The sequence below is a fragment of the Mobula birostris genome, chromosome 15 (genome assembly GCF_030028105.1).
Source record: "Mobula birostris isolate sMobBir1 chromosome 15, sMobBir1.hap1, whole genome shotgun sequence".
NCBI lineage: Eukaryota > Metazoa > Chordata > Chondrichthyes > Myliobatiformes > Myliobatidae > Mobula > Mobula birostris.
The window spans coordinates 65767435-65795119 of record NC_092384.1 but is presented as its reverse complement, the minus strand read 5'-3'; the positions used below and the strand labels follow the sequence as shown (position 1 = coordinate 65795119).

The following is a 27685-nucleotide window of genomic DNA, read 5'->3' as shown; positions in this document are numbered from 1 at the left end:
ATCGAAATCTGTTCTTTCAGAAGGTTTTGAGCCTTCAGAACTCTTCTTCAGAGAAGTTTCAGGACCAGCTTATTTGAATATTTTAAGACCAAGGGAAATTGATTCTTGAGCGAAGGAATATCATCAATAGACTGAAGTGCAGAGCTGATTATTATATATTTATATTTACTCTTTTTTTTATTGTGTTTTTTGTGTTTTTTTGGGGGGCTGCATCAGATCTGGAATAACAATTATTTCATTCTGCTTTACACTTGTGTGATGGAAATGACATTAAGCAATCTTGAATCTTGGACTTTGAATAATCGATCAGCCGAGATCTTATTAAACGGTGGAACAAGTTTGAGGGATCAAGTGACTTTCTCCTGTTGCCAATCCATGAATGACACCGTGTGCTGGTGGTCCCGTAGCTATCTACTTATGTCATCCCCAGTGTGAGGCATTGCACTTCCTGTTGCTAATGGAGATGTGATCATGGGGCTAGTTAGGAGAAGGCATCAGAGAGGAACTCATAGTAACCTTCTTATAATTGCTTCCTCTCTACCAGTGGAAAAGGGCATTCTACTGCTTAGTTTGATTTTTCAGTGGGAATGTTGCATGTATTCAGATCTGGGTAAACTTCATTCAGTGATAACTGAAGATGTTCTGACTACTTACAGGCACTCTTCTTCATTGGGATCTATGAACGATTTGTTGAAGACAAGATAAGGCAATTCGTAGACTTGTGCTCCTTAAGCAATGTGAGTAACTTGTGTGTATTGCTTCTCTGGCTACCCTGTACGCAGACCAAGTTCAAGTTTATTTTCATTCAACCATGCACACCTGTACAGCTAAACAAAACATTATTCTTCTGGGGCCAAGGTGCAAAACAGAGTACATATAGTCAGACACAGCACATATATTGCAGGTCGGTGGGACTAGGTGAGAGTAAGAGTTCGGCATGGATTAAAAGGGCCGAGATGTTCTGTTTCCGTGCTGTAATTGTTATATGTTATATGGTTATATATAATTATGATAAGACTCAATACAGAACGAGTTAATGCAAGCAGGGTTTTTCCACTGAGATTGGGTGGGACTACAACTAGATATCATGGGTTAAGGGTGAAAGGTGAAAAGTTTAAGGGGAATATGAGGGGAAACTTCTTCAATCAGAGGGTCATGAGAGTGTGGAAACAGCTGCCAGTGCAAGTGGTGTATGCGAACTTGATTTCAACATTTAAGAGAAGTTTGGATAGGTACATCGATGGTAGGGGTATGGAGGGCTATGGCCCCAGTGCAGGTCAATGGGAGTAGACAGTTTAAGTGGTTTGGCATGGGCTAGATGGGCTGAAGGGCCTGTTTCTGTGCTGTACTTTTCTATGACTCGATGATGCTAAGTCCCTGGGTGGCATGGCCTGAGGATTGAAAGTGCAAGGGATGTTGTTCTGAAGCCAGTTTTCTGTAAGACAAAGCATGCAGTAATTCCTCATTTCGCACTGAGTCAGTTGCAGATGAAGGTAATCTGGTTTGTTTTTAAAGGAGCGAACATTGGAGAGCAGTATTGACAGGAGAGCTAGACTGCAGTAATATAGCACAGTTTTCAGCACACTCTCTCACACTGCTTCTGGGGCCTCCTCCCTTGGTAACAGGTGGCGCTGCACAATGAGGCCCTGGAGGAGCTGGTCTGTGCAATAACCCATGGCTATGCAACTCTTCTGCTGTCAGCCTTGGTAATGAACTGGGCTTACTGTATATTGTATTATTAATATCCAACAGGGTCTAGCGATCACAAGAAAAACGAATGACAAACATTTGCGCCATTTGTTGGACTGGGCAGGCCGCAGCAACTGAGAGTCACTAAAGAGGAACCCCTCTTGTTACCATGTGGCATAGACCCTTCACCTCGAGATTCTTGAGGCCCAGTGTATACACTTGTCTGAATCAGCTTTGTACACTTGGGGTTCTTAGTGAGCACCGAAGGACATTAGATGAGCAGAGACATTCATTCAACCTTTCTCATTCATGAAGCTGGGAGAGGAAGATTAGGGATAAGAATGCAGTATCCAAACAATGGGAAGAGATGCTCCCGATGAGGCCTCCTCTACGTTGGTGAGACCTGTCGTAAGTTGGGGGATGGCTTCATTGAGCACCTCTGCACCATCCGCCACAAGTGGGACTTCCCATTGGCCAAACATTTTAACTCTGATTCCCATTCCCATTTCGATGTGTTGGTCCTTGGCCTCTTGTGCCAAGATGAGGGTGGACGGGCAACACCTTATATTGCATCTGGGTAGCCTCCTGCCTGATGAAATTAATATCAACTTCTGCTTCAGGTAAACAAATTCCCACACCCCCCCCACTTCCCCTGTTCCCTACTCAGACCTTTTACCTCTTCTCACCTGCCTAATACATCCCCCAGGGTCCCCCTCTCCTTCCGTTCCTCCTCTGGTACACTCTCCTCTCCTATCAGATTCTTTCTTCTCCAGCCCTGGATCTTTCCCACACACCTGTCTTCACCTATCACCTACTAACTATCCTCCGTCTGCTCCCCCCATCTTCTTATTCTGTTGTCTTTCCCCTTCTTTCCAGTCCTGATGAAGGGTCTCGGCCTGAAGCGTCGACTATTTATTCATTTCCATAGGTGCTGCCTGACCTGCTGAGTTCCTCCCGCAGTTTGTGTGCGTTGCAATGGGAAGAGGGGTTGGGATATAGGGCAGTGGCTGGAAATCATTACAGCAATTGGCTTGGTGTTGGGCAGTGGACTGAGTATTCGGAATAGGCTTTGCACTGAGGGATAAAGTTGGCAAACTGGGGTTGGATTGGTAGTCCAAAGATACAACAAATGGGCAGAATTAGAATCATTTATTATTACTGACATACTGTATGCCGTGATTTTATTGTCTTGCGGTAGACATAAGGATTTTTTTGTAAAGTACCATCAATAAATAAATAAATAGTGTGAAAGAGGAATAGTGAGGTGGTGCTCATGGACGGTCAGAAATCTGACGGCAGAGAGGAAGAAGCTGATCCTAAAACAATGAGTGTGAGTCTTCAAACTCTTGTACCCCCTCCTTGATGTTAGTAATGAGAAGAACACCTTGCTCAGATGGTGAAGGTTCTTAATAATGGATGCTACCTTCTTGAGGGACAACCTGTTGAAGATGGCCTTGATGGTGGTGAGGCTTGTGCCCGTCTGGAGGGTATTCAGATGAGAATTGCTGGTCAGGATTAGCTTGTGACACCAGGTATGCAGTTGGGTGGTAGTTGTCATGGGAGAAGTCAGTTATCAGGAGAGATCTGTTCAGTAGCATGATGGGCTGTATGTGAAGAGCAAACTTGGGAATCTGGGTGTCACTCTGGGGCAAGGACACTGTGTCAGCCCTTGGAGAGATTGTGAGTCCCTACCTTAAAGGGAGTGTCATTCAGTAGGTTCCACGCATAGTCTTGGGAGTACTTAACTCTCCCTTAAGTTACACAGACTGAGATCTCGCAGACCCTGACCTGGAGTTACACGCAGACTTCAGTTCTTTGCGGGAGTGGGACCCATTCTCGGGGTTTCAGGACCGGCTGTTGTTGTTTGGCACGCCAAGGGTTCGGGCTGAGAGTCCGGCTCGTATTTGGAAGCCTAAGATCTTGGGGCCCTGGAAACGGGCGGATCGAGGGTCAGTGTCACAGCAAGAGACTCGTGTGTCATTGGGGAGGCCGGAAATCTTTCGCTGTTGGCCCAAAGACCCGAGATCTTTGCGATCTTCAGGCGCAGAGCTCGTAAAAAGCAACGAAACAGACTTCTTAACATCGTAAACCAGCAGGTTGTTGTTATGTCTCCCGCTCACTGTGAAAATGGGGGACACCTCCCTCTCCCTTATTAGGGAGAGAGAGAGAACCTGTGGTTGGTCGAATGCTGAATGAAATGCGATAGTCTTTGGGGTAACTCTAAGTCTGTGTCTTGGCTATCGCCTAGCTAGCACTTGTGCTCGGTAGTGGGTGCGCTTTTTTTTGCGGGGGGGGGGGTTGTTGCCTTGCTTATGCACGGGAGGGGGGAACTGGGGGGGACTTTGGGGTTCTCGTGTTTAACCGTCATTCATTCTTTGCGGCACCTGTTTTCGTGGATGGTTGCGAAGAAAAAGCATTTCAGGATGTATATTGTGTACATTTCTCTGACATTAAATTGGACCTTTAAACCTTTGAAAGCCTGCCTCAGCATAGGTGGCCTGCAGTCAGCGTGGGCATTGAATGCACTGATGTAAGGAAAAATTGCACCATTGTGCAGTGTGCATGTGCACCATTGAAAAGCATTGTACATGCCTAAAGCCACCTGGACAAGGGACGCACAGGGAACCCAGAATGAAGATTCACAGGTTTTATAAAACACACATGCATAAACCATATTATTTCACTTTTCACGGATTTGGTTCATGTGGCCATAGCAATGTGGGAATAAATGTTCCAATATCTGGCCATCTTCTTTTCCTATAGAAACTTCCTTAACTCACTGCAGTAATCCTCACAAAAGCTGGTGACCCTTTTTTCCCCCGAGTTTCACTGTAAAATAGAGATAATAGAAATGACAGCACCTTTTTTCTTTTTCTGTCTGTCTACAAAGTATTCATAGTTCTTTTACATTGCTCACAGGTATCGGTTTTGGTCTTGCTGCATAGGTGTTATGGTTTCTACATCCATGGACGATCAGTGCACGGTCAAGCTGACATTAATATGGAGACAATGTATCTCAACCTTAAGAAAGAAGAGGTAATCAGCTGATTCATTTTCTCATGTCTGGGGTAGCTTTATCTTGAAAGCGAATATAATTTTCCCCCACCCAAGAACCAATAAAATTGGAAGAGGATTATGTTGTGTGACCTTTCATTCAGTAATATTTTAGCTTCTCCTTTGTCTGAAGTCCACTTTCCCATGAATTTACCTTATCCCCTGATTGATTTAGTTCAGTAATCTACGAATCCCATATTTGAATATTTGTGATAACTGAACAGTAATTGTGCGATCATTCGTTGAGTATGATTTTCTCCTAAGGGGTTATTTCCTTAATGGAAAATGCCTGCTTGTGACTTTGTTTAACGTAGAGGGGCTGTTGCACAAGCAGCCACTACGTGGTCTTTGACAGATCAGGGTCGGGGTCCCCTGGTATGACATGCAGGACGATTGGAGACCTTTCATTGCTGCAGCCTTCCGCCGCCTTCACTGCTGTTGTGATGTGTCATCATCTTCCGCCAGCTCCAGCGTCAGATCGCTGTTTGTCTGGAACCTCACCCTTAACCTTATCGCCATGGGCGACCCTACCAGGAGTTAAGCTCCAGGTGGCTTCGCTCTTGGGATCTCAGGATCTCACAAGCCTCTCCACCCGGACAAATGAAATGAAATATCTTTATTGTCATTGCATAGTACAATTTGTCATGCACCAATACAGCGAAAATGAGTTTGCAACTCCCATACTCAATGCTATAAAACAACAAAGAAAATAAATAAACAATAAATAAAATCAAATAACCAGCCAGTACAACCATAAAACCAGTATTAAAGTAACAATATAACTAATTTATGGATGATGCTTGATCGATTGGTTCAGAGCAATTATAGCTCTGGGGAAAAAGCTATTTTTCTGTCCAGAAGTGCGGGCATAGAAAATCTTATAATGCCTGCCAGATGGAAGAAGTTCAGACAGATGATTGCATGGGTGTGTATTGTCCTTACAGATGCTTGTAGCTTTCCTTAGGCAGCAAGAGCTATAGGGGTCCTCTAGGGCTGGGAGCTGTGTCCCGATGATCTTCTGTGCACTAGAGACGACCTGCTGAAGTGCTTTCCTATCAGCTGCTGTACAGCTGGGATAGTGGAGGCAGACAGCTGAACAGCAGCACAGTGGCTCAGCTAGTAGAGCTGCTGCCTCACAGTACAGAGACCCGGGTCCAAGCCCGACCTAGGGTGCTCTGCGTAGACTGTTCGTGTTTTTTTCCCAGATCCTCTGGTTTCCTGCCGTACTCCAGGGGCATGTGGGCCAGTAGTTTATTTGGTTATAGAAAATTGCCTCTAACGTGTAGGTTCGTGGTTGAGTGTCGGGAGAATGAGATTAATATAGGATTAGAGAAACAGGACATTTGCCATGGACACAGTGCCTGGTTCAGTGCTGCATCTCTCTACAGTTCTGTGATCAACTTCCCACTGCATCAGAATTCCTGACGCACGATACTTGTGAGGAAAGAAATTTCTCCTCATTTTGGTCCTGTAACTATGATATGCAGGTATTTCCTTGGCAAATGGGGCAGATCTCTTAACTGGAGGTGGTTGACTGAAGACACAAGAGATTCTGCAGATTTTGGACATCCTAAGCAACACACACAAGTTGTCTGAGTTCCTTCCGCACCTGGTGGCAGTGGGTTCAGGAGTGTTCAGCCAATAGGATGGAGGAAAATGAACACCTTGACTCACCTGTGTATGAACAATTTTTTTTGTATTCAAGGGTCAAAATTTGGACTAGCTTTATTCTAGATATTTGCTCTTTTCAGCCAGAGTTTTCTCTGTTTGCTGTATAAAGCGTAACTGGCTGTCGCAGGGTCTGAAATAGGAAGATCTACACTAATCGGAGATGCCAGTGAACACAAACAAGGAGTAAAAGTGATAGAAACAATGACGTTGTGAGGGAAAGGAGAACAGCAGATGGAAATCAGGATGATGAGGGCTCTGAATTAACTTACTGACATTCTTTAACCTTTCCCTTTTTCCAACAGGATAATCTTTGTGCGATGAGAGGCCTTGAGCCCAACATGGAGATCCAGACCTTTGAAGTCCTAATTTCTAGCAAGGTCAGACAACAATATGACAGGATACTATCACCATTGAATGAGGTACTTGTTTTTCTTTTCTATTGACCTGTTATCATTTTATTGTAAAGATTGCTTCATTTTTAAAAAATGAACTATTAACCTCCAGTCTTGCTGAGAAAGTTGTTGATATTTTTGGGGGAGTGTTTTTAGTTCTATGTGTAGTCAGCCTCCATTTGTTTAGCTGTTTACAATGTAGGTGCTGGAATTCCACCCCCACCCTCATCTCTTCCATGTCCCCCTCTTCTCCATTTGGATCCACCTACAAACCTAACCCTTTATCCAAGCCTCTAAAACCTCCTCCTCGTTCTTGCCGAATAAACCTTCTTTGAAGCAAAGTGGCGCACACAAAATGCTGGAGGAACTCAGCAGGCCAGGCAGTATCCACAGAGAGGAGTACCGTTTCAAACTGAGATGCTTCATCAGGACTGTTTATTCCTCTCCATGGATGCTGCCTGACCTGCTGAGTTCCTTCAGCATTTTGTGTGCGTTGCTATGGATTTCCAGCATCTGGAATATCTCTTGTATTTATGATTTTGGTAGCCGGAGACACAACAAAAGCAGGATTTATGGCAGCTTCTTGCAGTCTTCACAGTTGAGATGGGTGTGCTAACAAAACGGTTAGTCCAGGTCATGACAGCAGGACAAGTTTATACAGCTTAAGGTGCTGTTAACGAGGGTTAAAGGGAAATTTGCAGGAGAACTGAGGGATTGAAAAGAATCTTAGAAATGGGGGAATAACTGAAAAGGATTTTGGATTGTGCAAAGATAAACAAGGTTTTGTATGCTATTATAGTTGAACTTTGAATTCTGACTAATTATTTGGTGTCTAGGTAATCACAGATTTCGTTTGAACTGTATGGTTCTGGCAGAAAATCAATGGTTCAAGTTCAAGTTTAATATCATTCAAACCATACACATGTATTCTGCGAAACAAAACATCATTCCCCTGGGACCCTCAGATGCAGCTGACCTGCTGAGTTTTTCCAGCATTTTTTTTTCTTTTATTTATATTCCATTTTCTTCTTATGCTTAATTTCCATGCAGCAAATATAACAGACTGTAAATTATTCCCAGTCATACACCGTGATTCTTGTGTTAAAGCTTTCTCCTCTGCCTCTGGAATTGATTCCACTCTGGAGCCAACATAAAGCACCCACATTCCTCCTCCCAATTACCTCCCACTTACGTACATACAATATATCTATGTATACACGATCACACTCAACAGTTACCTGCACATTGTGTTTTATAGGATTGATTTTATATTTATATTTATTGGGTGTGTACAGTATTTTTCTGCTGCATCAGATGCTGAGTAGCAATCATTCTGTTCTCCTTTACATTCATGCCCTGAAGAATGGCGATGAACTATCTTGAGTCTTCAGTGGTGACATTCTGCAGGTGTGATTATTGCTTACTGCCCATTACACCACTTGCCGTTAGGGCAACAATGAAGGTCCTCCATACCTGTCTGTCCTTGGCCACTCAGATATAGAAGGACTCTTCATTGCTGTTTCCAGGACAGTTTTGTTTTACTAGTGGGTCTTGCTAGCCCTGAGCTGAACCCCCAAATCTAGAGGGCTGGTGGACCATCCTTAGTCTGGCCTCTGCCCTTTCACCTGTGTGACTTGGGTGACCCTACCAAGAGGCAAAGCATAAATCCAGCCAACATAACTCTCTGGGTCATTGAGGCACGCAAGCCTCCAAACCGTAAGACGACGTTGTGGTCTTCTTGTAGGAGATGTGATTACACAGTATGTGGAGTTTAATGTAATTGACTGGGTTAGGGTTTTGGGCAAACTTTTTTTTGTTTGTGCATTGGACTCTGTTATACAACGACAGAGACTCGAAACATATGGCTGAACTTGATCTTGAAGTGGAACCCTTTGAGCACTTCTTCATTCATGTTGTTTATCCTTAAAGGTGGCGAGAAGGAGTCATGCCAGGCCTCTGGATTCCCCCACTCTGCAGCGGAACCTGAAAGCATACTTCACAATGAACAAGTTCCTTTCATCCTTTCTGGAACACGTGAGCTGGCACTTCCTACTTCGTTTGTTGCATGATATTGCTAAATAGCGTATCTTGTAGTGGTTGCCAGTGTTAAAAATGATCTTTAGAGGTTAATTGATATTTCTGAGTGGGTTGTGTGAAACTTGGACAGAAACCCACTGTCAGGGCACCAATAAAGGCCAATGACCCTACCTACCTGTGATGCCACTTTCAAGGAATTATGGATCGGTATTCCCAGATCCTTCTGTTCCATCATTCCCCTGGAAGTCGTACGCTGGGTTGTTCTCCCAAAGTGCAACACCTCACAATTGTCAGCATTAAGTTCCATCTGCCATTTTTCAGCCCATTTTTCCAGCTGACCCACATTCTGCTGCAACTGTGATAGTCTTCCTCGCGGTACACTACATCCCCAATCTTGGTGTCATCTGCAAATTTGCTGATCCAGTTATCACACTTTCACCCAGATCATTGATATAGATGACAAACAACAATGGACCCAGCAGTACACCACCAGTCACAGGCCTCCAGTCAGAGGCAACTCATTGCCCCTCTTATCCCATTGTCAGCTATCACAACTGTCTGTGTGGTAAATTTTAAAACTTCCCTGAATGCAATAAAACATATTTTCATGCTCTGACCAACAAGGCTAGCATTGAATAAGCACTCCTGTACCTAATGAAGGGGCTGCTGAATGTAGCCCATCCACTGCAAAATTTGATATGTTGTGCATTCAGACCTGTGGTTATATGAGTTATTGCCACCTTCCTGTCAACTTGAACCAGTCTGGCTATTCTCCTCTGGGCTCTCTCATTAACGAAGTGTTTTCGCCCAGAGAACTGCCACTAATGGGTTGTTTTTTTTTTCGTTTTTCACACTATTCTCTGTAAACTCTGGAGACTGCTGTGCATGAAAATCCAGGAGGTCAATAGTTTCTGAGGTACTCAAACCACCCTGCCTGGCGCTAACAACCTTTCCATAGTCAAAGTCACTTAGATCCCATTTCTTCTCCACATTGATGTTTGGTCTGAACAACAACTGTGCCTCTTGATCACATCTGCATGCTTTTACCCAATGAGTAGCTGTCACATAATTGGCTGATTAGATATTTGTATTAACGAGCAGGTGTACAGGTACACCTAATAAAGTGACCATTCCATGTACTTTGCTGTAATTCTACAGTTCCTTCTCTTGTCTTTTTCAAGGATGTGCAATACATTTTATCCCAGTTTGGTGAGCTCTCCACTTTTAAAGAAGCTATTAATGTCACCTCTGACTGTAAACGTATCACTTCCAACACATTGCATTCTTTCTCCATAGTATCAATACCTCCCATGAAGGCACATGTGAAGAATCCAACACTTTACACGTCTTCTTCCACTCAGTCTGCTGTTTGGTCTCTCAGAGGACCCACTCCCTCCTTTCCCATCCTTTCTTCTTCCCATTTTTCTCAAACACCTTGAGGCTTTCTTTGAGTTTATCTGCCAGTACATTTACTTGCACTCTCTTAATGTTACTAGATTCCTTTTATACTTTCATCCCTGCACCTCCCAGACTGCTTCAGGCATGTTTGTGATGTAGAGTTCTCCATAATCGCATTTAACCTTCCCTCTTTCGTCATATCCTTCATTTCATGTTTCCCAGCATTGCTGAGAGTGGAGGATAGGGAGCCTTTTCTTGTAACTAATACAGTTTTGTTCCGAATCTTCACCATGCTCCCTTTGAAAGGTCTTCACTGCTTTGGCACTGATTTGCTTTCAAGTAGCTGTTTCCAATCTCTGTTGCTATTCATATCTTATCCTACTAAGGCTGGCCTTACTGCAGTTCGGAACTGTTAACTCCCAGCCTGTCTTTGTCCTGTTTTCATAGCCACAATAAACAGTGGGAGGGAAACATATTTACAGCAGAGAGACCAGTGGTGAGATGATTGATTGGAAATGTGTTTTCAATATTTTGCATGACAGCAACTATGACCCTGATGAAGCTGGCTGCTGAGTTTTGAAGGCAAAAAATTGTAGCTTGCTTTTAACAGCTGGCATTTGTTTATGATGAGAGCAGTTCAGATGAGACACTCAGAGCTCAAAGTAAATTTATTATCAAAGTACATATATATTCACCATATACTACTGTGCGATTCATTTCCTTGCGGGCATTCAGAATAAATACCAAGAAGCACCATAGAATCAATGAAAAAATGCACACAACAAGACGGGCAAAGAACCCATATGCAAAAGACAACAAACTGTGCTAATTCAAAACAATAATAACACATAAATAAGCAATAAATATTGAGAACATAAGATGAAGAGCTTTGAAAGGGAATCCGTAGGCTGTGGGAATAGTTGAGTGATGGGACAAGTGAAGTTGAGTAAAGTTATCCCATGTGGTTCAAGAGCCTGATGGTTGAGAGGTGATGACTTTTCCTGAATCTGGACATGTGCGCACAGACAGAGATGTGCACATCACGTGTACACACAGAAACAGTACGTGTGTGAGTACAATGCAATTTGCGCGTAGACTGTTTCTGGGAGGGCGGGTATGTGTGCACAGCACACAAGCACATAGATAAATGTATAAGGCCAGACAAAATACGCACGCACAAACAGACACTCCTGCTTTCCCACTTCCGTGCTGTCCCACTTGCTCCCTTTCTTCCATCTCCCTCTCTCCTTCCTACCCCTCTCCATTCCCTCTTGCTCTTACTCGCACTCTTGTTGCCTCGTTCACTCTCTCACTGTCTCTGTTTCTCAGGCCATTAAGTTCCTTTTTTTGGCTGCTCTTACTTTTCAGTGTGAACGGTGAATGTAGGAAACAGTCTATAGTATACGTTTGCTTCCAGTCAATCTTGTTGGCTAGAACTGCTATTCTTTTAAATAGCATTTTATTAACATTACGTTTGTGTCTATGTCCACTGTCAGTTTTAAGTTATTGCTTTCCCTGAACTCCTCGTGTTCTCTGCATCCTGTCTCCCAGTTATTTGAAGTTATCGCTAGGACTTGGGTGAAGGCAGTGCTGTCATCCCCCTTCTTAGCCTCAGAATATACTTTAGCACTTCGTGATTTTTGCAAGATGTTGTCTGGTATTAACCGTGATGAGCGGCAACAAGAACTCGTGTGTTTTCTGTTGTCTTAGTCACACTTACGAGAATTTGGGGACCAGGATTCTAAATAAATGGCCAGATTCACAAAATGTGCCTAGGTTGACATAACACACCATTACTCGTGACTAAAGAACTTCTATGTCATGGACTCATGGGAAAAGGCTCTTTGGCACATATGCATCCATGCCAACCAAGGTATATGTTCAAGCAGATACCATTACCCAGAACTTGGCCCATATCTTTCTAAACTCTAGTCATCCATTTAGCTGTCCACATGCTCCGTAAGATATCTATGTCCTCTACTTAATTATAGAGCACCTTATCAATTCTTTCCAAGTGTAGTTATGCTGTTCATTTTACTCAGTGCTACATTGGTCCACTTTTTTGTTCTCCCATCTGTGTGAAATGAGAGATCTAGAAATGTTTATAGTCAAAATATAACTGTATAAGGAATGATAATGAAAAAGATAGGGTTTACAACAAGAAGGAGATGGCTGTTGGAAGCCACTGTTTTTTTAATACTTTATATGAGATAAATTAATGTAACATGGCTGATGACTAGCTTAAGTAGGCTTCTTGGTCGTCATGGATGACTTAGGCCCAATGGCCTGTTTCTATGTTGTATTACTCTATGACCTACAAGCTCAGTAAGGAACCAGTGAGGTTGAAATTCCACGCCTTTCAAAATGCTCATGCTGAAATCCAAGCCTTTGATAATTGTTTGAGTTTGTGAACAATACTTTGATAATTGTTTGAGTTTGCCCGGGTCAATTTCCTCCTGTGCAGATGTGATATTACAGGAAGGGAAACAAAGATTTACTTGTCTGTAAAGCAGATGTGAAAGGACTTCCTTGCAGTTTCTTGAAAAGAGCCCCATCTTCCTGTTGACTGGGTCCAATCTTTCCTCAGCCATAAACCAATCAGTTAGTTATGTACCTCATCACTGTTATGGGGTTTCCCACAGGACATGGGACTTTCTTGTTAGGTTTGAACTGCTTTAGGAGATTCTAGCTTTGACATACTTTAGTATTAGGAACACTTGGAACTAAATAAAAAGAAAAAGACTCCTGTTCCTTAAGCATATTTCATAATCTCTTAATGACTCCGATTCTTTACAGCAGATGAGGTTTCCACTGTTAAATGTAGAAAACACAGCAACATTGTGCTCCAAGAGAAAGAAATTTGATCATCTGTGTTTTTCTGTGTAGTTGATTGAGTGTTGTTTTTCTGACAGGGAAAGTAGTGCATGGGATCTCCATTCTATCTCCACTTGAGAGTTCAGAAGGAGCCCTGGTTTGACAAATCCTTTGAAAGATGGCTCCTCTGACAGTGCAGCACACCCACTGCCAAGTCAGCCTAGAATTTCCAAGTTAGGTTTGCTGGAGAGGGATGTACTCAGAATGAACATTAGCACAGTAGCTTAGGGGTTAGTGCTTCAGAGCATCAGTGATCACTGATTAAGGTCCAATTCCCACCACTGTCAATAAAGAGTTTGCACATTCTCCCTGTAACTGTGTATTTCCCCCATCTGCTCCAGTTTCCAAAGATGTACGGTTAGGGTTAGTAAGTTTTGAGTTGGCTCCAGAAGCATGGGGATATTTAAGGAATGCCCTCAGCATAATCGTCAGACTGTCTCGCTCATTGACACAAATGACGAATGTCACTGCATATTTCAGTGTTTCAATGTACATGTGACAAATGAAGCTAATCTAGTGCATGGCTAACCATTAGCTCTTTGTCCTTTTCCTGTGTGACGTTGTGTACTACTCTCTACACAGGCTTACAAAGACATGGACTATATTGTGAAGGAAAAACTCTTTCTGGAACGCATCTTGGACTTTGAGTTTCAGCGATCAGATGACAGAAGTTTCTTCTATAATGGTAAGACCTACAGGTCTGGCAATATCTTGCTCAACACCATATTCAAGACATTCAAGATTGCTTAATGTCATTTCCAGTACATTAGTGTAAAGGAGAATGAAATCATTGTTACTCTGGATCTGATGCAGCACAAAAAACCCACAATAAGATAAATATCACAATAATTTTTTAAAACATTATTATTACACAAGATAACTTTTATACATACATTGATTGTATGTCCATAAAGTGACATTAGGCATAGGAGTGTCTGTACATAAGGTGACTGACAGGAAGTGATAAATTAGTGGTGGTTGGGGGTGTGGATGTGTGGGTTAGTGGGTGGGAGTGTAGATCAGCCTTACTGATTGGGGAAATAACTGTTTTTCAGTCTGGTGGTCCTGGCATATCCTTACAGCATTACATCATTCACATAGCTGGCCATCTCCAACTTTGTTATTCTGGCTGCTTCCCTCTTCCTTTCTAGTCCTGAAGAAGGGTTTCAGCCCGATAGTTCACCCGTTTACTCCCCTCCATAGATGCTGCCTGACCTGCTGAGTTCCTCCAGCATTTTGTATGGTTACTCTGGATTTCTAGCATCTGCAGAATCTCTTGTATTTATGTATATATCCTGTTATTTATTCAACTTCCCATTATACTTTTTTTTTACCCGCCCTCATCTTAGTCAGCATTTGAATAAACCGATCGTGCCCTATTGCTCCCTCATCTTTTCACCTTTACCTCACAATGTTCTGCATCAGTAGACATTCCCAGTTGCAAACAGACAACAGAATTGATGTGCAGAATCTGTTCCATTTGCTCAACCTTGTTGGGGTATTTTTGTTGGCTTTGGTGAAGACATTGTTTTGGGTTTGGCTGAAAAAGTTCCGAGGGCAGTTGTACAAGTTTAGTATGCTCCAAGACTGTTGGATTTCCTCCCTGCGCCAGTGACCCTGCCAAAAAATTGAAATGTAATTAACCATGAAGAGTTTTCCCTCATAGTGTAAAATGTTAACGAGTATTTTGTAAAGAGTTGTGCTGAATTCACTGTTGATTTTTCTGGAATGGAATGAAATGGATAAGCCCATGTATGCAGATTTACATTTTGTAGAGTGTAAAATAAGTGCCTCTCCCATTTAGAGCTGGGCATAGATTTCAGTATAACTGTACCAGCAAGGACCTGTACTGTTATCATCTGACCTTCATCAGCTCTGTGCTGAATGTTCTTTGTCCTCTTCTCCAATGTCTCCATATGTTCTGCCCTCTCCTTGTCTTTCCCAGCACTTGCATAAACCCGGGTTTAGTAACATCCTCTATAGATTCCTCATTTACCTCACAGGCTGCACACATCATTCGTGACTTGTGCCTAATGATGTCCAGCCTCACTTGACCTCCCCAGCTGTAAACGGATGCCAAATGTGGGTGTGCAGAATCTGGTCCATTACTACTGTCCCACACTAGGATAGCCAGTATGTGTCCTGCCTTCACCTCCCACCTCACCTCAATCAGCTGTTTCCAGAGCTATGTCAGGCTTAGCCCATTATCCAGAGACAGGAGGTGTTCAGTGGCAAGTTCTTCCCTCTTCTCAGGCAATCATAATTGGGTCTGGACTTCACATGAGCCAACTCCCCTCTATCGCATCCCTCCACCTCACCCCTGGGAGGCATTGGAAAGTCAGTTCTGCCAATGTAGCTCACTACCCTGGGGGTATTTTTATTTTATCGCAATACAGCACAGAATAGGCCCGTACAGCTCTTCAGGCTGCTCAGCTCAGCAACCCACCGACTTAACCTTAGCCTAATCACAGGACAATTTACAATGACCAATTAACCTACCAATCGGTACGGTTATAGACTGTGAGAGGAAACCGGGAGCACCCAGAGGAAACCCGGGCCATCACAGGGAGAACATACAAGCTCCTTAAGGCAGTGGTGGGAATTGAACCCGGGTTGCTTGTACTGTAGAGCGTTGTGCTAACCACTACGCTACCATGTGCCCTATATGGGGAGTGGCCATAAGATCTATACAAGAGAAGGAGTAGGACTTAATCATTCCACTCCTTGAGACTTCTTTGCCATTCAATAGAATAGATGGCTAATCTAACCTCAATCTCATTCACCTGCCTGATTCCTATAATCCCCTGTACTCCAGAACTCTGTTCTGCTTAATCTTAAATATTTTTAATGGTTCTATGTCCGTAGCTGGAAATTGCAGAGATTCGTAACTATTTTAGTTGATTCTTTATCTTGAGGCAATGCCCCAAGGTTCTTGATGTCCCTGACTACAAGCATCCACAAAATAAAGGAGGGGAGGAGAAGATGGCGGCGCAACGCATTGTGCGCGGCCGCTCTGAAATGATATTGTATTCGTTAAGTAGGTACCGTGCACAATCCTGAGTTGATGGAGACAGATGTGAGAAGCATGGAGGAACATCTGGAGAAAATTCTGAAATGCCTGCTTTGCTGCCGCTGCTACTGTGCGATCAAGAATCTCCAGAGGGGAAGGCCCCAGATCCTTGGCTTTGCCTATTGCCTGTTGCCGGGGCCGGGGTCGAAGCACTCGGCAGAGATGGTGCTCGGTGTTGGAGGGCTGGTCGAAGGCTCGAAGTTTTCGGACGGACTCAAGAGTCGGCTGTGGTCGGGTGCTTCCAGGGTGCTGCATCGGCAAGTTTGTGGCGCTGGAGAGTTTCTCCCTTCTACCGTCTGCGTGAGATGATGGGACTTTCGAGAGACTTTGAGACTTTTTTTACCGTGCCCATGGTCTGTCCTTTATCAAATTATGGTATTGCTTTGCACTGTTGTAACTATATGTTATAATTATGTGGTGTTTGTCAGTTTTTTAGTCTTGATTTGTCTTGTGTTTCCGTGATATCATACTGGAGGAACATTGTATCATTTCTTAATGTATGCATTACTAAATGACAACAAAAGAGGACTGCGTATCCTCATAATCTAATCTAATCTAATATCTACCTTTCAAATACCTTCAAAACCTACTGTATTTCATCAAGGGCTCTGCTGTTTCTTAATCATGAACAGTGTGGCATAATAAAAACCTCGAGATTTGCACCTTAATTTTATAAAGTATGAAGTATACAATTTCATTTTTTTTTCCAAATTTAAATATTTTGATGCCAATTTTAGTTTGGCCTAGAAAAGTGGAGCGGTGATATGAGATGCTCGCACTGAGGAGTGAGCTTTCAGAGTAGCAGCGAGTGGACACTGGGATATCTGCTCAGCCCAGCTTTTGGATGCTGTAAGGCTTTGGTTATTTTCCCATACCGTGAATTGGTTACCATCTCAAGGAGCCTAAGATTGGCCGGTGAGAGTAAACTGGCAGTAGAGTGCACAATTGGGTAGCACGTTGCTTGCAGAGAGCCAGGATCATCAAGTTGATGCATTTTAGTCTGTCTGAAACTGGTTGGTATTCTGCAATTGGGAGACATTTGGACAGGTATGTGTCTAGGAAAGGCTTAAAGGGATATGGGCTAAACCCAGACAATTGGGACTAGCATGAGGAATTCTGTAGATGCTGGAAATTCAAGCAACACACATCGAAGTTGCTGGTGAATGCAGCAGGCCAGGCGGCATCTCTAGGAAGAGGTACAGTCGACGTTTCGGGTCGAGACCCTTCGTTCGTCCTGACGAAGGGTCTCAGCCCGAAATGTCGACTGTACCTCTTCCTAGAGATGCTGCCTGGCCTGCTGCGTTCATCAGCAACTTTGATGTGTGTCAATTGGGACTAGCTTAAGTAATCACCTTGGTTGGCTGGATGTGTTGGGATGAAGGGCCTTTTTCTATGCTGTGTTATCTACGACTTACCAGCTTGGTAAGGGACTGGAGAGGTCCAGATTCCGTGCTTTAATCCATACTAAACCTTGTTCTTTATTCACGTCTTGTTTGAAAATTCACCTCCTCATTTTCAAATCCCTCCATCGTCTCACCGCTTCCCCTTCGCCTTCTTTTCTCAGTAACCTCTCTCTCTGTCCCTCCTATTTCACAACCTACCACTGGAGCAAACACTTAATGACCTGCCCAGAAGTTACATACATCATTGGGGGTTCATTTTCGCTTGATAATGTTCCTAATAAACTGGATGTTTGGCAAATTTTTTAATATTTATGACATACACTCAGTGACCTTTTATTAGGAATGGCTTGTACTTCATCAAATGGCCACTGAGTGTATGTTTGTGTTGTTTGCTGCTCTAGCCCATCCACTTCAAGGTACGATATGTTGTGTGTTCAAAGAAGCCTCTCTGCACACCACTGTTGTAACATGTGGTTACTTGAGTTACTGTTGCCTTCCTGTCAGGTTGAACCAGTCAGGCCATTCTCCTTTGACCTCTCTTATTAAAAAACAGTGTTTTCGCCCACAGAACTGGCACTTATAGGATGTTTTGTGTTTTCCACACCATTATCTGTAAACTCTAGAGTCTGTTCTGCATGAAAATGTCAGGAGATCTGCAGTTTCTGAGATTCTCAAACCACCCTATCTGGTGCCAACATTCATTCCGCTGTCGAAATCACTTAGATTCCTGATTCTGAAGTTTAGTCTGAACTACAACTGAACCTCTTGACCATGTGTAGTAGAGAGTATATTGACTGGCTGCACCTCAGCCTAGTGTGGATACACCAATGCCTTTGAATGGAAAATCTTGTAGGTAGTGGATTCAGCCCAGTACATCATAGTAAAGCCTGCCCAATCTTTGAGCACTTCTACATGGAACGCTATCATAGGATCCATCGTCAGAGATCCCCACCACACAGGCCATGCTCTCTTCTTGCTGCTGCCCTCATGTAGAAGGTACCAGTGTCTCAGGTTCAAGAACAATTACCATCCCTCAACCGTCAGGCTCTTGAGTAAAAGGGCATAACTACACTCAACTTTACTGGCCCTGTCATTGAAATGTTCCTGCAACCAATGGTCTCACTTTCAAGGACCCTTTATCTCATGTTCTTGTTATTTATTGCTATTTATTTATATTTGCATTTGCACAGTTTGTTGTCTTCTGCACTCTGTTTGATCATTCATTGCTCCTGTTATAGTTACGGTTCTATAGATTTGCTGAGTATGCCCACAAGAAAATGAATCTCAGGGTTGTATATGGTGATAATAAATTTTACTGAGAACTTTGAAGTGTATCACATCGACAAAGGTTGATCTCTGGAATGTGCTGCGAAGGGAAGTGGTTGAGTCAGAAACAGTTACTGTGTATCTGCATTTTAGTAGGCAAAGCGTAGAGATAAACGGTCCCTATGTGGGTAAAGTGGAATTAGTATAGCCGGACTAAAAGTTTGGCAGGGATGAGTTGTTTCTTTGCTGTACAACTCGGTGACTCAATGGAATAATATGAGATTCACTGTAAAGCAGTGGGGAGCTTTCTTGTCACTGATGTCTAATTGCATTTAAAGGCAAGGTTAGACGGGAGAGCCAGTACATCTTGTAAATGTTATTTGCTACATTTTATCATTCACCTCTCCTCTTCCTTCAAAACACTCCTTAAAATCTAAAACTTGAATTTTTGTTCGCCTGTTCTTGTAGCTTGGTACCAATTTTGTTTGCTAATGCTCCTGTGTTGTACAATACTGTCCCAAAATCTGAGGCACATATATATAGCTAGGGTGCCTAAGACTTTTTTGCAGTACTGTAGTAATTTTATGAATTGCACTGTACTGCTGTCACAAAAAAAATTTCATGACATATGTGAGTGACGATAAATCTGATATGGGTCTCTATTGTGGATTGAGGGAGTGGGAAGGGGGCAGGGAAGAGGAAATCATGAGTGGGAAAAGGGGAAGTGAAAGGTGGGGGGAGCGGGATGCACCAGAGAGACATTCTGTAATGATCAATATGCCAATTGTTTGGAATTAAGTGACCTTGCCTGGTGTCTCAGGGCTGGGTGTGTTTGCACCGGCACCATCCCCGCCCCTGACACACCTTCTCTGTCACCTGTCCCACACCCCTCCCGCGGCACTCCACCCTCGTCATTCCCAACACCCTTTGCTCCTGCCAGATTTACAAACTTGCTGTCCACTCCAGATGGGCAGATACAGGACTGTGCAAAAGTCTTAAGCACCCTTGCTCTATATATATATATAGATGTGCCTAAAACCTTTGCACAGGACTGTACCTCATGATACCTCTGGTGCATTGGATGTGCTAGGAGTTGGTTTTGGCATTCCTTTGCCTGACGTTGACATTGGCCAACATCATTTGCCATTGGAGTCTGTCCTAGAGGAATCTGCACGAGGGGACACACTGCCCTGTGTGTGATGTAGCAGTCCGAGTTCTGCTCGAGCTGTGCCTCACCCACCTTGCTGTCATGTCAGCCTTTGTTTTTTTCAGTTTTTCAGCCATTAGCGCTCCCAGAGAGAGGCAGCACATGTTGTGAAGCTTGGCGATTCAACGATTTCTCACTGTGTTTTGTTTTCAGATGAGCGGATGCTCTTCAGCAATGCCCTCTATTATGGCCACGAGTTGGTGCTGCTGCTTTTCGATGCTCTGCTCTTCTCCGTCGTGGATCTGGGGACCCAGGACTTTGTTCTGGCCGCCATCATCACTTACTTCGTACAGAAGGTAAAGTGGCGCCTGACAAAAAGCAGCCCGAGCTAAAGGTTCAAGATGAGCTTTATTTGTCATGGGTACATCGAAACATCCAGCGAAATGCAGCGTTTGCAACAAGTATTGTTCTAGGTTTCGCCGCAGTTCCAGCACCAGCACAGCAGGTCCACCACTCGATAACACTAACACTAACTGTACGTGTTTGCAATGTGGGAGAGCCAGAGGAAACCCACGTGGTCACGGGGAGAGCATACAAACTCCTTAAGGCAGGGGTGGGAATTGAACCCTGATCTTACAGCTGGTGCTATCATCGCGTTATGCTAACCGCTATGGGACTGTGCTGGCCTCAGGAGTTTGGAGCCCTGTCTAATCGTTTCCTGAGAATGTACATTCTGATTTTCTCCTGGCCTGGTGGACATTCAGATAATGTCCCCTTGACCTTAACCTTACAGAGTCATCGAATGGAAACTGGCCCTTTCGCCCAGTGGGTCTGTACTGATCACCAGGCACCAATCACATTCATCCTGTGTGAGTCCCAATCTCCCCACATTCCTGTCGAATTCTCTCCGGAGATTCTTCCTAGGGCCAGTGCAGAGTTACCAGTTTGCCTACCAACCCGTGTACCTTTGAGTCGTGGAAGCAATCCAGGCCACCCAGAGGAAACCCACACAGTTATGGTAAGAATGTGCAAACACTGCACAGACAGCACCTGAGGCTGGGGCTGAACCCAGGTCATTGGTACTGTGAGATAGCGGCACCTCTAGCTAGACTGTGCCTTCTATTATTCTTCATACTGCTACAGATCCCTTTTCACTCTTTATCAATCCCTCTTAATTAGGCTCTTTTGATGCCCTGTGTCAGTCCGGTGAGTCTCCTGCCAAGGCCACTTTCTCCTTCCTGAAGTGTGATAGCCAGTGTGGAACACAGTACTTCTGACAGGAGCTAACCATAGCTTTGCATAACAGAAGCACCAGTGGCTCCCCTCTGTATCCCTTTCCGTTAAAGGCCAATGCTCACTAACCTTTTTACTTGTCCTTTATAGCCATCTGTTGCTGTAGGCTGATATATGTATTTGGAGTACCAGTTGTAATGATGCTGGGATGGCAATAATGGTCTAGGTCTCGGTTACAAACACCTGATTTATAAACCCTTACATACACATGAGTTCCCATAATATTACTCAGTTCAAAAGTTACATTTGTTCCTGCGGACAGCAGAGCTAGTTTCTTGCTTCTCCCCACTTTTCACAATTGTCCTTTCTTATCAGTCTTGTGAGCTTTTCAAGCCATTCACTGCAATACTATGGAGGTATTGTTACCATGTTGCATGATTTCTCTGATGTCTGTAAAAATGGAATCCGATCATTACCCAGGGACAGACTGTACCAGACACCAGGCTGGCATTGACTCACAGAGGAAGTATTCCTTCTTGGCCTTTCCCTTTGCAGCAGACCATGCCTCGACTGGCCGGCTGGCTGCTGGAGTCCTTCAGGCATATTTGGGTCTTTCATGTCCGTTGACAGACGTCTATTCCTTGGTTCGCTAAATACAGCCAGACAAATATCAGTAGACTGTCTTTCTTCTCTCCAATATCCTCTATGTGCCCATATTTTGTGCAAAACTAAATTCCTATCTTGAAGAAGTTCTCTTCCTCACTCTGATGGAATTTTCACCAATCTCTTTCCTACTGTTCGCCAGCAGTGATTTCTGATTCTCTAACACTCAGTACTCATACGCCTGATCTCTTGATCTGTCATAACCTATCTCCAGATAGTGTTTTGTCTTGCATCTCACTCCACCCTTCAGCTCACTTTGAAAACTGTAGACACTCCACTTTTCTCCCAGTTCTGACCTGAAACCTTCACTAGTTTAAATCCCCAGATGCTGCTCGACTGGCCTACTTCTTCCAGAATTTTCTGTTTTGACATAGAATTTGTTGGCTGTGAATCTGTGGAATTCATTGCCACAGGCAGCTGTGAAGGCCATGTCATTGGGTATATTTAAGGCAGAGGTTGATAGATTCTTGATTAGTCAGGGCATGAAGGGACATGGAAAGGAAGCAGGAGAAGGCTGAGATGAAAAAATGGATCAGCCATGATGAAATGGCAGAGAAGACTCAATGGGCCAAATGACTAATTCTGGCTGCTCCTATATGTTTTGGTCTTTTGGCTTGCATTCAACGCATATCAGTTCATTGGCTAAGCAAAGCAATTAAAAAATATAAACAATTATTAGCAAGATCCCATCCAAGAACAAACATGCCTGACCTCAACCCAGAGTGTTGAATCAGTGTGTTGTACTATGTTAAAAAATAGAAAGAACAATATTTAGACTGACATTCCAGTGCAGAGCAAGTGCTGCATTGTCTCATATGCCTACTTTTGGATAAACCTTTATCTTTATTACCTAATTCTTCATGTGAAAGTTACACTATCCCATGATACTACTTCAGGAAACAGCAGGATATTTCCCACCAGGGACTTGGCCAATATTCGTCCCTTGAATAAATAGATCAGGAAAATGGGTTATCTGGTGATTACTGTGTTATGACTGGAGCATCGGAGGCTGAGGGGAGGTCAAATAGAGGTTTACAAGTCTATGAGAGGCATAGATAGAGTGGTCAGAGAATATCTGTTTCCCAGGGTTGAAATGTCTATAATATCAGAGGGCATGCATTGAAGGTGAGAGAGGGTGGGTTCAAAGGGGATGTGAGGGTTAAGTTGTTTACTCAGAGAGTTGTGGATACTTGGAATATGCTGTCTGGCATGGTGGTAGAGGCAAATACATTAGAGGTCTTTAAGAGACGTTTGGTAGGCAAATGGATGTAAGGAAGGTGAAGAGATATGGACATTGTGTAGGTGGGAGGGATTAGTGTTTGGGTGTTTTTGATTTGCTTTTTAATTGGTTCAGCACAACATTGTGGGCTGAATGGCCTGTGCCTGTACTGTACTCTTCTGTGTTGGCTGTGAGAACACACTGGACACATATTGGCTACCTACCATCCTTTGTTAAGGACAATTTAAAAGTATTTCAGTAGAAGTAACATACTTAAAGACATAAAAGCTCCCACAGGAATCCAAGTCTTTTGCAATTAGTGTCTGTCTGATTGGGACAATTGAGAAATTATTATCCTATTTAATTCAAAAAATGTGCTTTTTCTTGTAAAATTAGGTTCTGGAAACAGTAAGAGAAGCGATTTCAAGGAGGAATTTGGCTACAAAGACACTGGTTGATGAAAGGTTTCTCATCTAGAATTCCTCAGACATTAGGAATGTGTGGATGGGATCAGTTCAATTCTTACCACTCTCGCACAAGAGTAATTATTTGATGTACCCGGTCCAATGTTTGTTACCAAAGGACAGTTGATAGTGAAGCCACAGCAGGAAAAAAAAGATGCCTGGCAGATGGGAACAGCACAGACATGGATGAGATGCAGCCAAGCTAAAAAGGAAAATTAAGAGCAGGCAGATTGCTGATTGAAGTGGTGAATGGTGTTTCATATCTGCTTGTGTTTCCTTGATTTAAAAACGGCATAGAATTTCCAACAGTCCGTTGAAGGTGGTCTTCGAGAGGGCCAACTTCTTTGCAAAGGTTTCTCATCACACAGGGGTTTTGTTTAAGTCTCTGAATGATCCCCTCTGTTGATGATCGGGTGCCAACAGTTTCACAATACAATTCATGTGTGTTGCTCAATATTTCCAGCATCTGCAGAATCTCGGTCTTTGATATGTTGATCTACTGTAGTCACCTGATGTAAGGTCTTGTCCTGAAACGTCGACTGTTTTATTTTCTTCCATAGAGCACTTATTTGTGTGTTCTTCACAATAGAATCACAATTTGAGGCATTAGCGCCTCTGGATAGAATGAGAGGAAGTACGGGGCAGGTGGGGGACTATCACCAGCTGAAGTTGGACTCATTGTTTGACATTATGTCTCATGATCCTCTCCCTCATACCTGCAACTCCCGTCAGTAAATCCATTACCCATAGACACTGGGCTTCCCATTGACAATTGGTGATATAGACTTCTTATTAACCAGTTGCCCAAGAGCAGGGGTGGCAAACCTATGGTACGTGTGCCCAAGATGGACCACGCAAAAAAACTTGTTGGTGGTCTTTATGCAGTGCCACCCTTGATTCCTTAAATCCCACCCATATAAAAAATTCATAATGATTATCTTTACTGCAAATTAATTTTTACGAACTAAGAGCAATGAGATGTTTTCCTGGGAAATGTCCATGCCAGCTTGGCACCAGCTGGACAGTTGGGAGAACAGGCAGCATTGGATGATATGTTTTGAAATCCTCACAGACCTGGTGTACAAATCAGTATTTGAATAATAAATAGTTACATTAACAATACTATTTAGAATTGAGGTTATTTTCCTATTTTCTTCTTAAAAGATTAATATTAATTTAATGTTTGAACAGGTTTTCTAAAATGCTTTATTTCTATGTCTCTGTTATACTTTTATTAATGGTAAATCAATGAATACACATAAATAAGCAACAAGATTCATTCTTTTCATTTAAAATAAATCCAGAATTATTGGTACTAATTCATTAATCAATGATAATCTCTGCTCAAAATTACCACTGTGGCATGTGAGAGAATTTTTGAGATTCACCAACTTGAGTGTACGCTGTCAAAAAGGTTTGCCAGCCCTTGATCAGCATTATTTCAATGGACCAAATAATCTCTAATGTGTCATTTAGATTCTAAAGAGAAGAGATTCCTTCCGACTTGGTTGGATTAGCCTCCATAGTAAGTGACATGGCCACTTCTCCCCCAATATTTTTATCAAGTTAAGTAAAAATAAAATATAATTTATTTAATGTTCTTTTAATTTTCCTCACTCTGTCAATCCTTGGAGATTACTCTTTAGTTCCTGCAAGATTTGGGCAGTCTTGGAGTGTTAACCGTGTTGGATGGGGAAGAGTAATTGAGGGAGGGGAGGGTGAAGGAGGGGGTTACTCACAAGGTGAAACTGCTGGGTGGAGGTGGATGTTAACACTACAATTTCAGGATGGTAAAGATGCTTTTAATAGTCTGGGGAAAATGGAGGCTTGAGGCCCAGGTCTCTGTGTCGGCATGGAATAGTATCAATGTTGCAGGCCCTTCCCTTCAATAAGGATGCCTCATGGGGTATCTGTGGAATTATAGATGCACTCTTTGCTAGATGCTCATACTTAGTTGACAACATTGAATAAATTATAGTGTTAATGCATTGCACCCCTCTTCCAAGGTTCCTTTAGCTGACTTTCAGAGGAAGCATATAACATATTGATACCAACGCATTTAGTGAAACCAACCAGGGATAACTTAGAGGCAAGTAAACTTTCCCTGCACAGGGAAAGGTAATGCAGTGGTTGTTAATGCTGCAATTTAACTCACGCCTCTGTTTGTTCATGTATGATTGATCCATATACATGAATTTCAATCCTGCCACAGACATTGGGGTATTTCTAGTCAGATTTGATTAATTAAATCAATTTGAAAACTAAGTCATTAACAGAAGTGGTGATGAAGCCCATCTGTTTCACCCATGTCCTTAGGCGAGGAAGCATGATGTGCTGCTGTCTGCACCACTTGTGCCTCAGGCACTGGCAAATTGACTAACACCTAGCTGATCTTGAAGTGGCACAGTAAACCACTTCAGCTGGTTGTGGCAAAAAACGAGGAGCGTGTCAAAGGCAGCAAAGCTTCACCAGCACCGTCTCAAGGGTACCATGCCATCAATGCCCATGTCCTGTCCAAAAATAAGCAACTCTTATTATAGTTTCTATACTTAATGGAACAAGAGTTGTCCAGTAGCAGTGGGTCATAAAAACAGACCCTTCAGTCCACTAACTATCAACTACCCATTTACACTACAGTAACCCCATCAAAGTAAATGTATGCATTATTGAAGGACATATGTGTTATCACACACTACTTTCAGATTTTTTTTCATGCAGGCATTTACAGGAAAATAAATGCAACAGAGTTGATGAAAACTGTAGATATACAAAGACTGACAAACAACCAATGTGCAAAAGAAGGCAAATTGTGCAAATAGCAAAAATAAATAATACCGAGGACCCGTGGTGCTGAGTCCTTGAATGTGAGTCTGCAGGTTGGGGAACTGGTTCAGAGTTGTGGTGGGTGAAGGTCTGAAGGCAATTAAAATTAATGGTGTTCCAGACCTACAAATACTCTGAAAGCAGCCTAGACCAGGGTCTGGTGAGAAAGGGGGGAATTAAGAAGTGGCGAGACAAAAGTGAAAGTGTACCGCAGTCTCACTTGATGAAAAATATACATTACACAAAGACTGACAAACAAAGTGCAAAAGAAGACAAACTGCAAGTAATAAAGAATAAATAAATAACACAGAACCTCCCCACATTTTTAGCAACTTCCCCAGATTCTGACAGTAAGGCCAACCTACAGAGGCTAGTTAGCATCTTTGGGTTGTGGGAAATAACTGGATAACTCAGAGGAAACACAAGGCACATGCATACTCCACATGGGCAGTCACAGAGACCAGGACCACCTCTGCCTCACCCACTGATCTTGGGAAAAGTGACATTATTGGAAATCCTTTGTCATTTGAATCTCCAATCCTGTGTTGAGTGTGTCCCTTTGTATTAGTTACTTATCATCTTTGAACCATGGTATTTCAATAACATATTTTGAAAAATTGTATGCTATTTAAATGCCTAGTATATTTTACAGTTTTGTATTTATATTCTAATAAATGTTTTGGATTTAACAGTGTTATCCCACAGTTGCAATTTGTATTTCAGAGTCACGGCACACGTGGGCACAGGTGCAATGAAAAACTTACCTGCAGTAACATTACAGGCACAATATTTGCAAGATAAACAAACATATTCTACAAAATTATACAGGAAAGAAGACAATTAAAACAAAAATAAAAGTCCATTGTAGTGGAAAATGGTCAAAGTAGTTATGATTTTGCTGAGGTAGTGATTAGGGTTGGGCAATTGGTCCAAGGGATAATAAATAATCCAAGATAGAATGGTGGAACAGACTGGACTGGCCGAAAGGCCTAATTCTGCTTCTCTGTCTGATGGTTATGGTCTTATGGTACTGACTATTTGAAGGGAGGTAGGCATTCTTGAACTGGTAACATGGGTTTTGAACTTGGGCTTCATATAGGTCACACCAATCTGATTAAATAGCCAAAGAGGGCTTTTCTATTTTAGGTCCACAGTCTCTCAGTGAATTGCCAATAGAGGTGACATTGCACCTTTCTGCAAGTCATTCTCAAGATCCCAGTTTGTCTATAAGCCAGAACAGCCCATGTTCAGAGTTAAATTTCCAGTGTGGCTCAACAGGGCA

At 42.9% G+C, this 27685-nt stretch overlaps 1 protein-coding gene across 5 annotated transcripts in view; it reads left to right on the top strand.

Moving 5' to 3' along the window:
* Positions 1-27029, top strand: part of LOC140210713 (meckelin-like) — a 211378-nt gene extending 184349 nt beyond the window's left edge. For 2 of the 5 annotated variants that reach the window (XM_072279930.1, XM_072279932.1), the window contains exons 22-27: positions 657-737; positions 4609-4725; positions 6717-6833; positions 8736-8840; positions 13698-13800; positions 16154-16853. In XM_072279930.1, coding sequence (XP_072136031.1) covers positions 657-737; positions 4609-4725; positions 6717-6833; positions 8736-8840; positions 13698-13800; positions 16154-16494 — 864 coding nt within the window. In that variant the 3' untranslated portion in view covers positions 16495-16853. Of the gene's footprint in view, positions 1-656; positions 738-4608; positions 4726-6716; positions 6834-8735; positions 8841-13697; positions 13801-16153; positions 16854-20214; positions 20358-23512 lie in introns of those variants that run through there. The other 3 variants (XM_072279933.1, XM_072279934.1, XM_072279931.1) reach the window with 3 other exon arrangements.
* Positions 27030-27685: the final 656 nt, after the last annotated feature.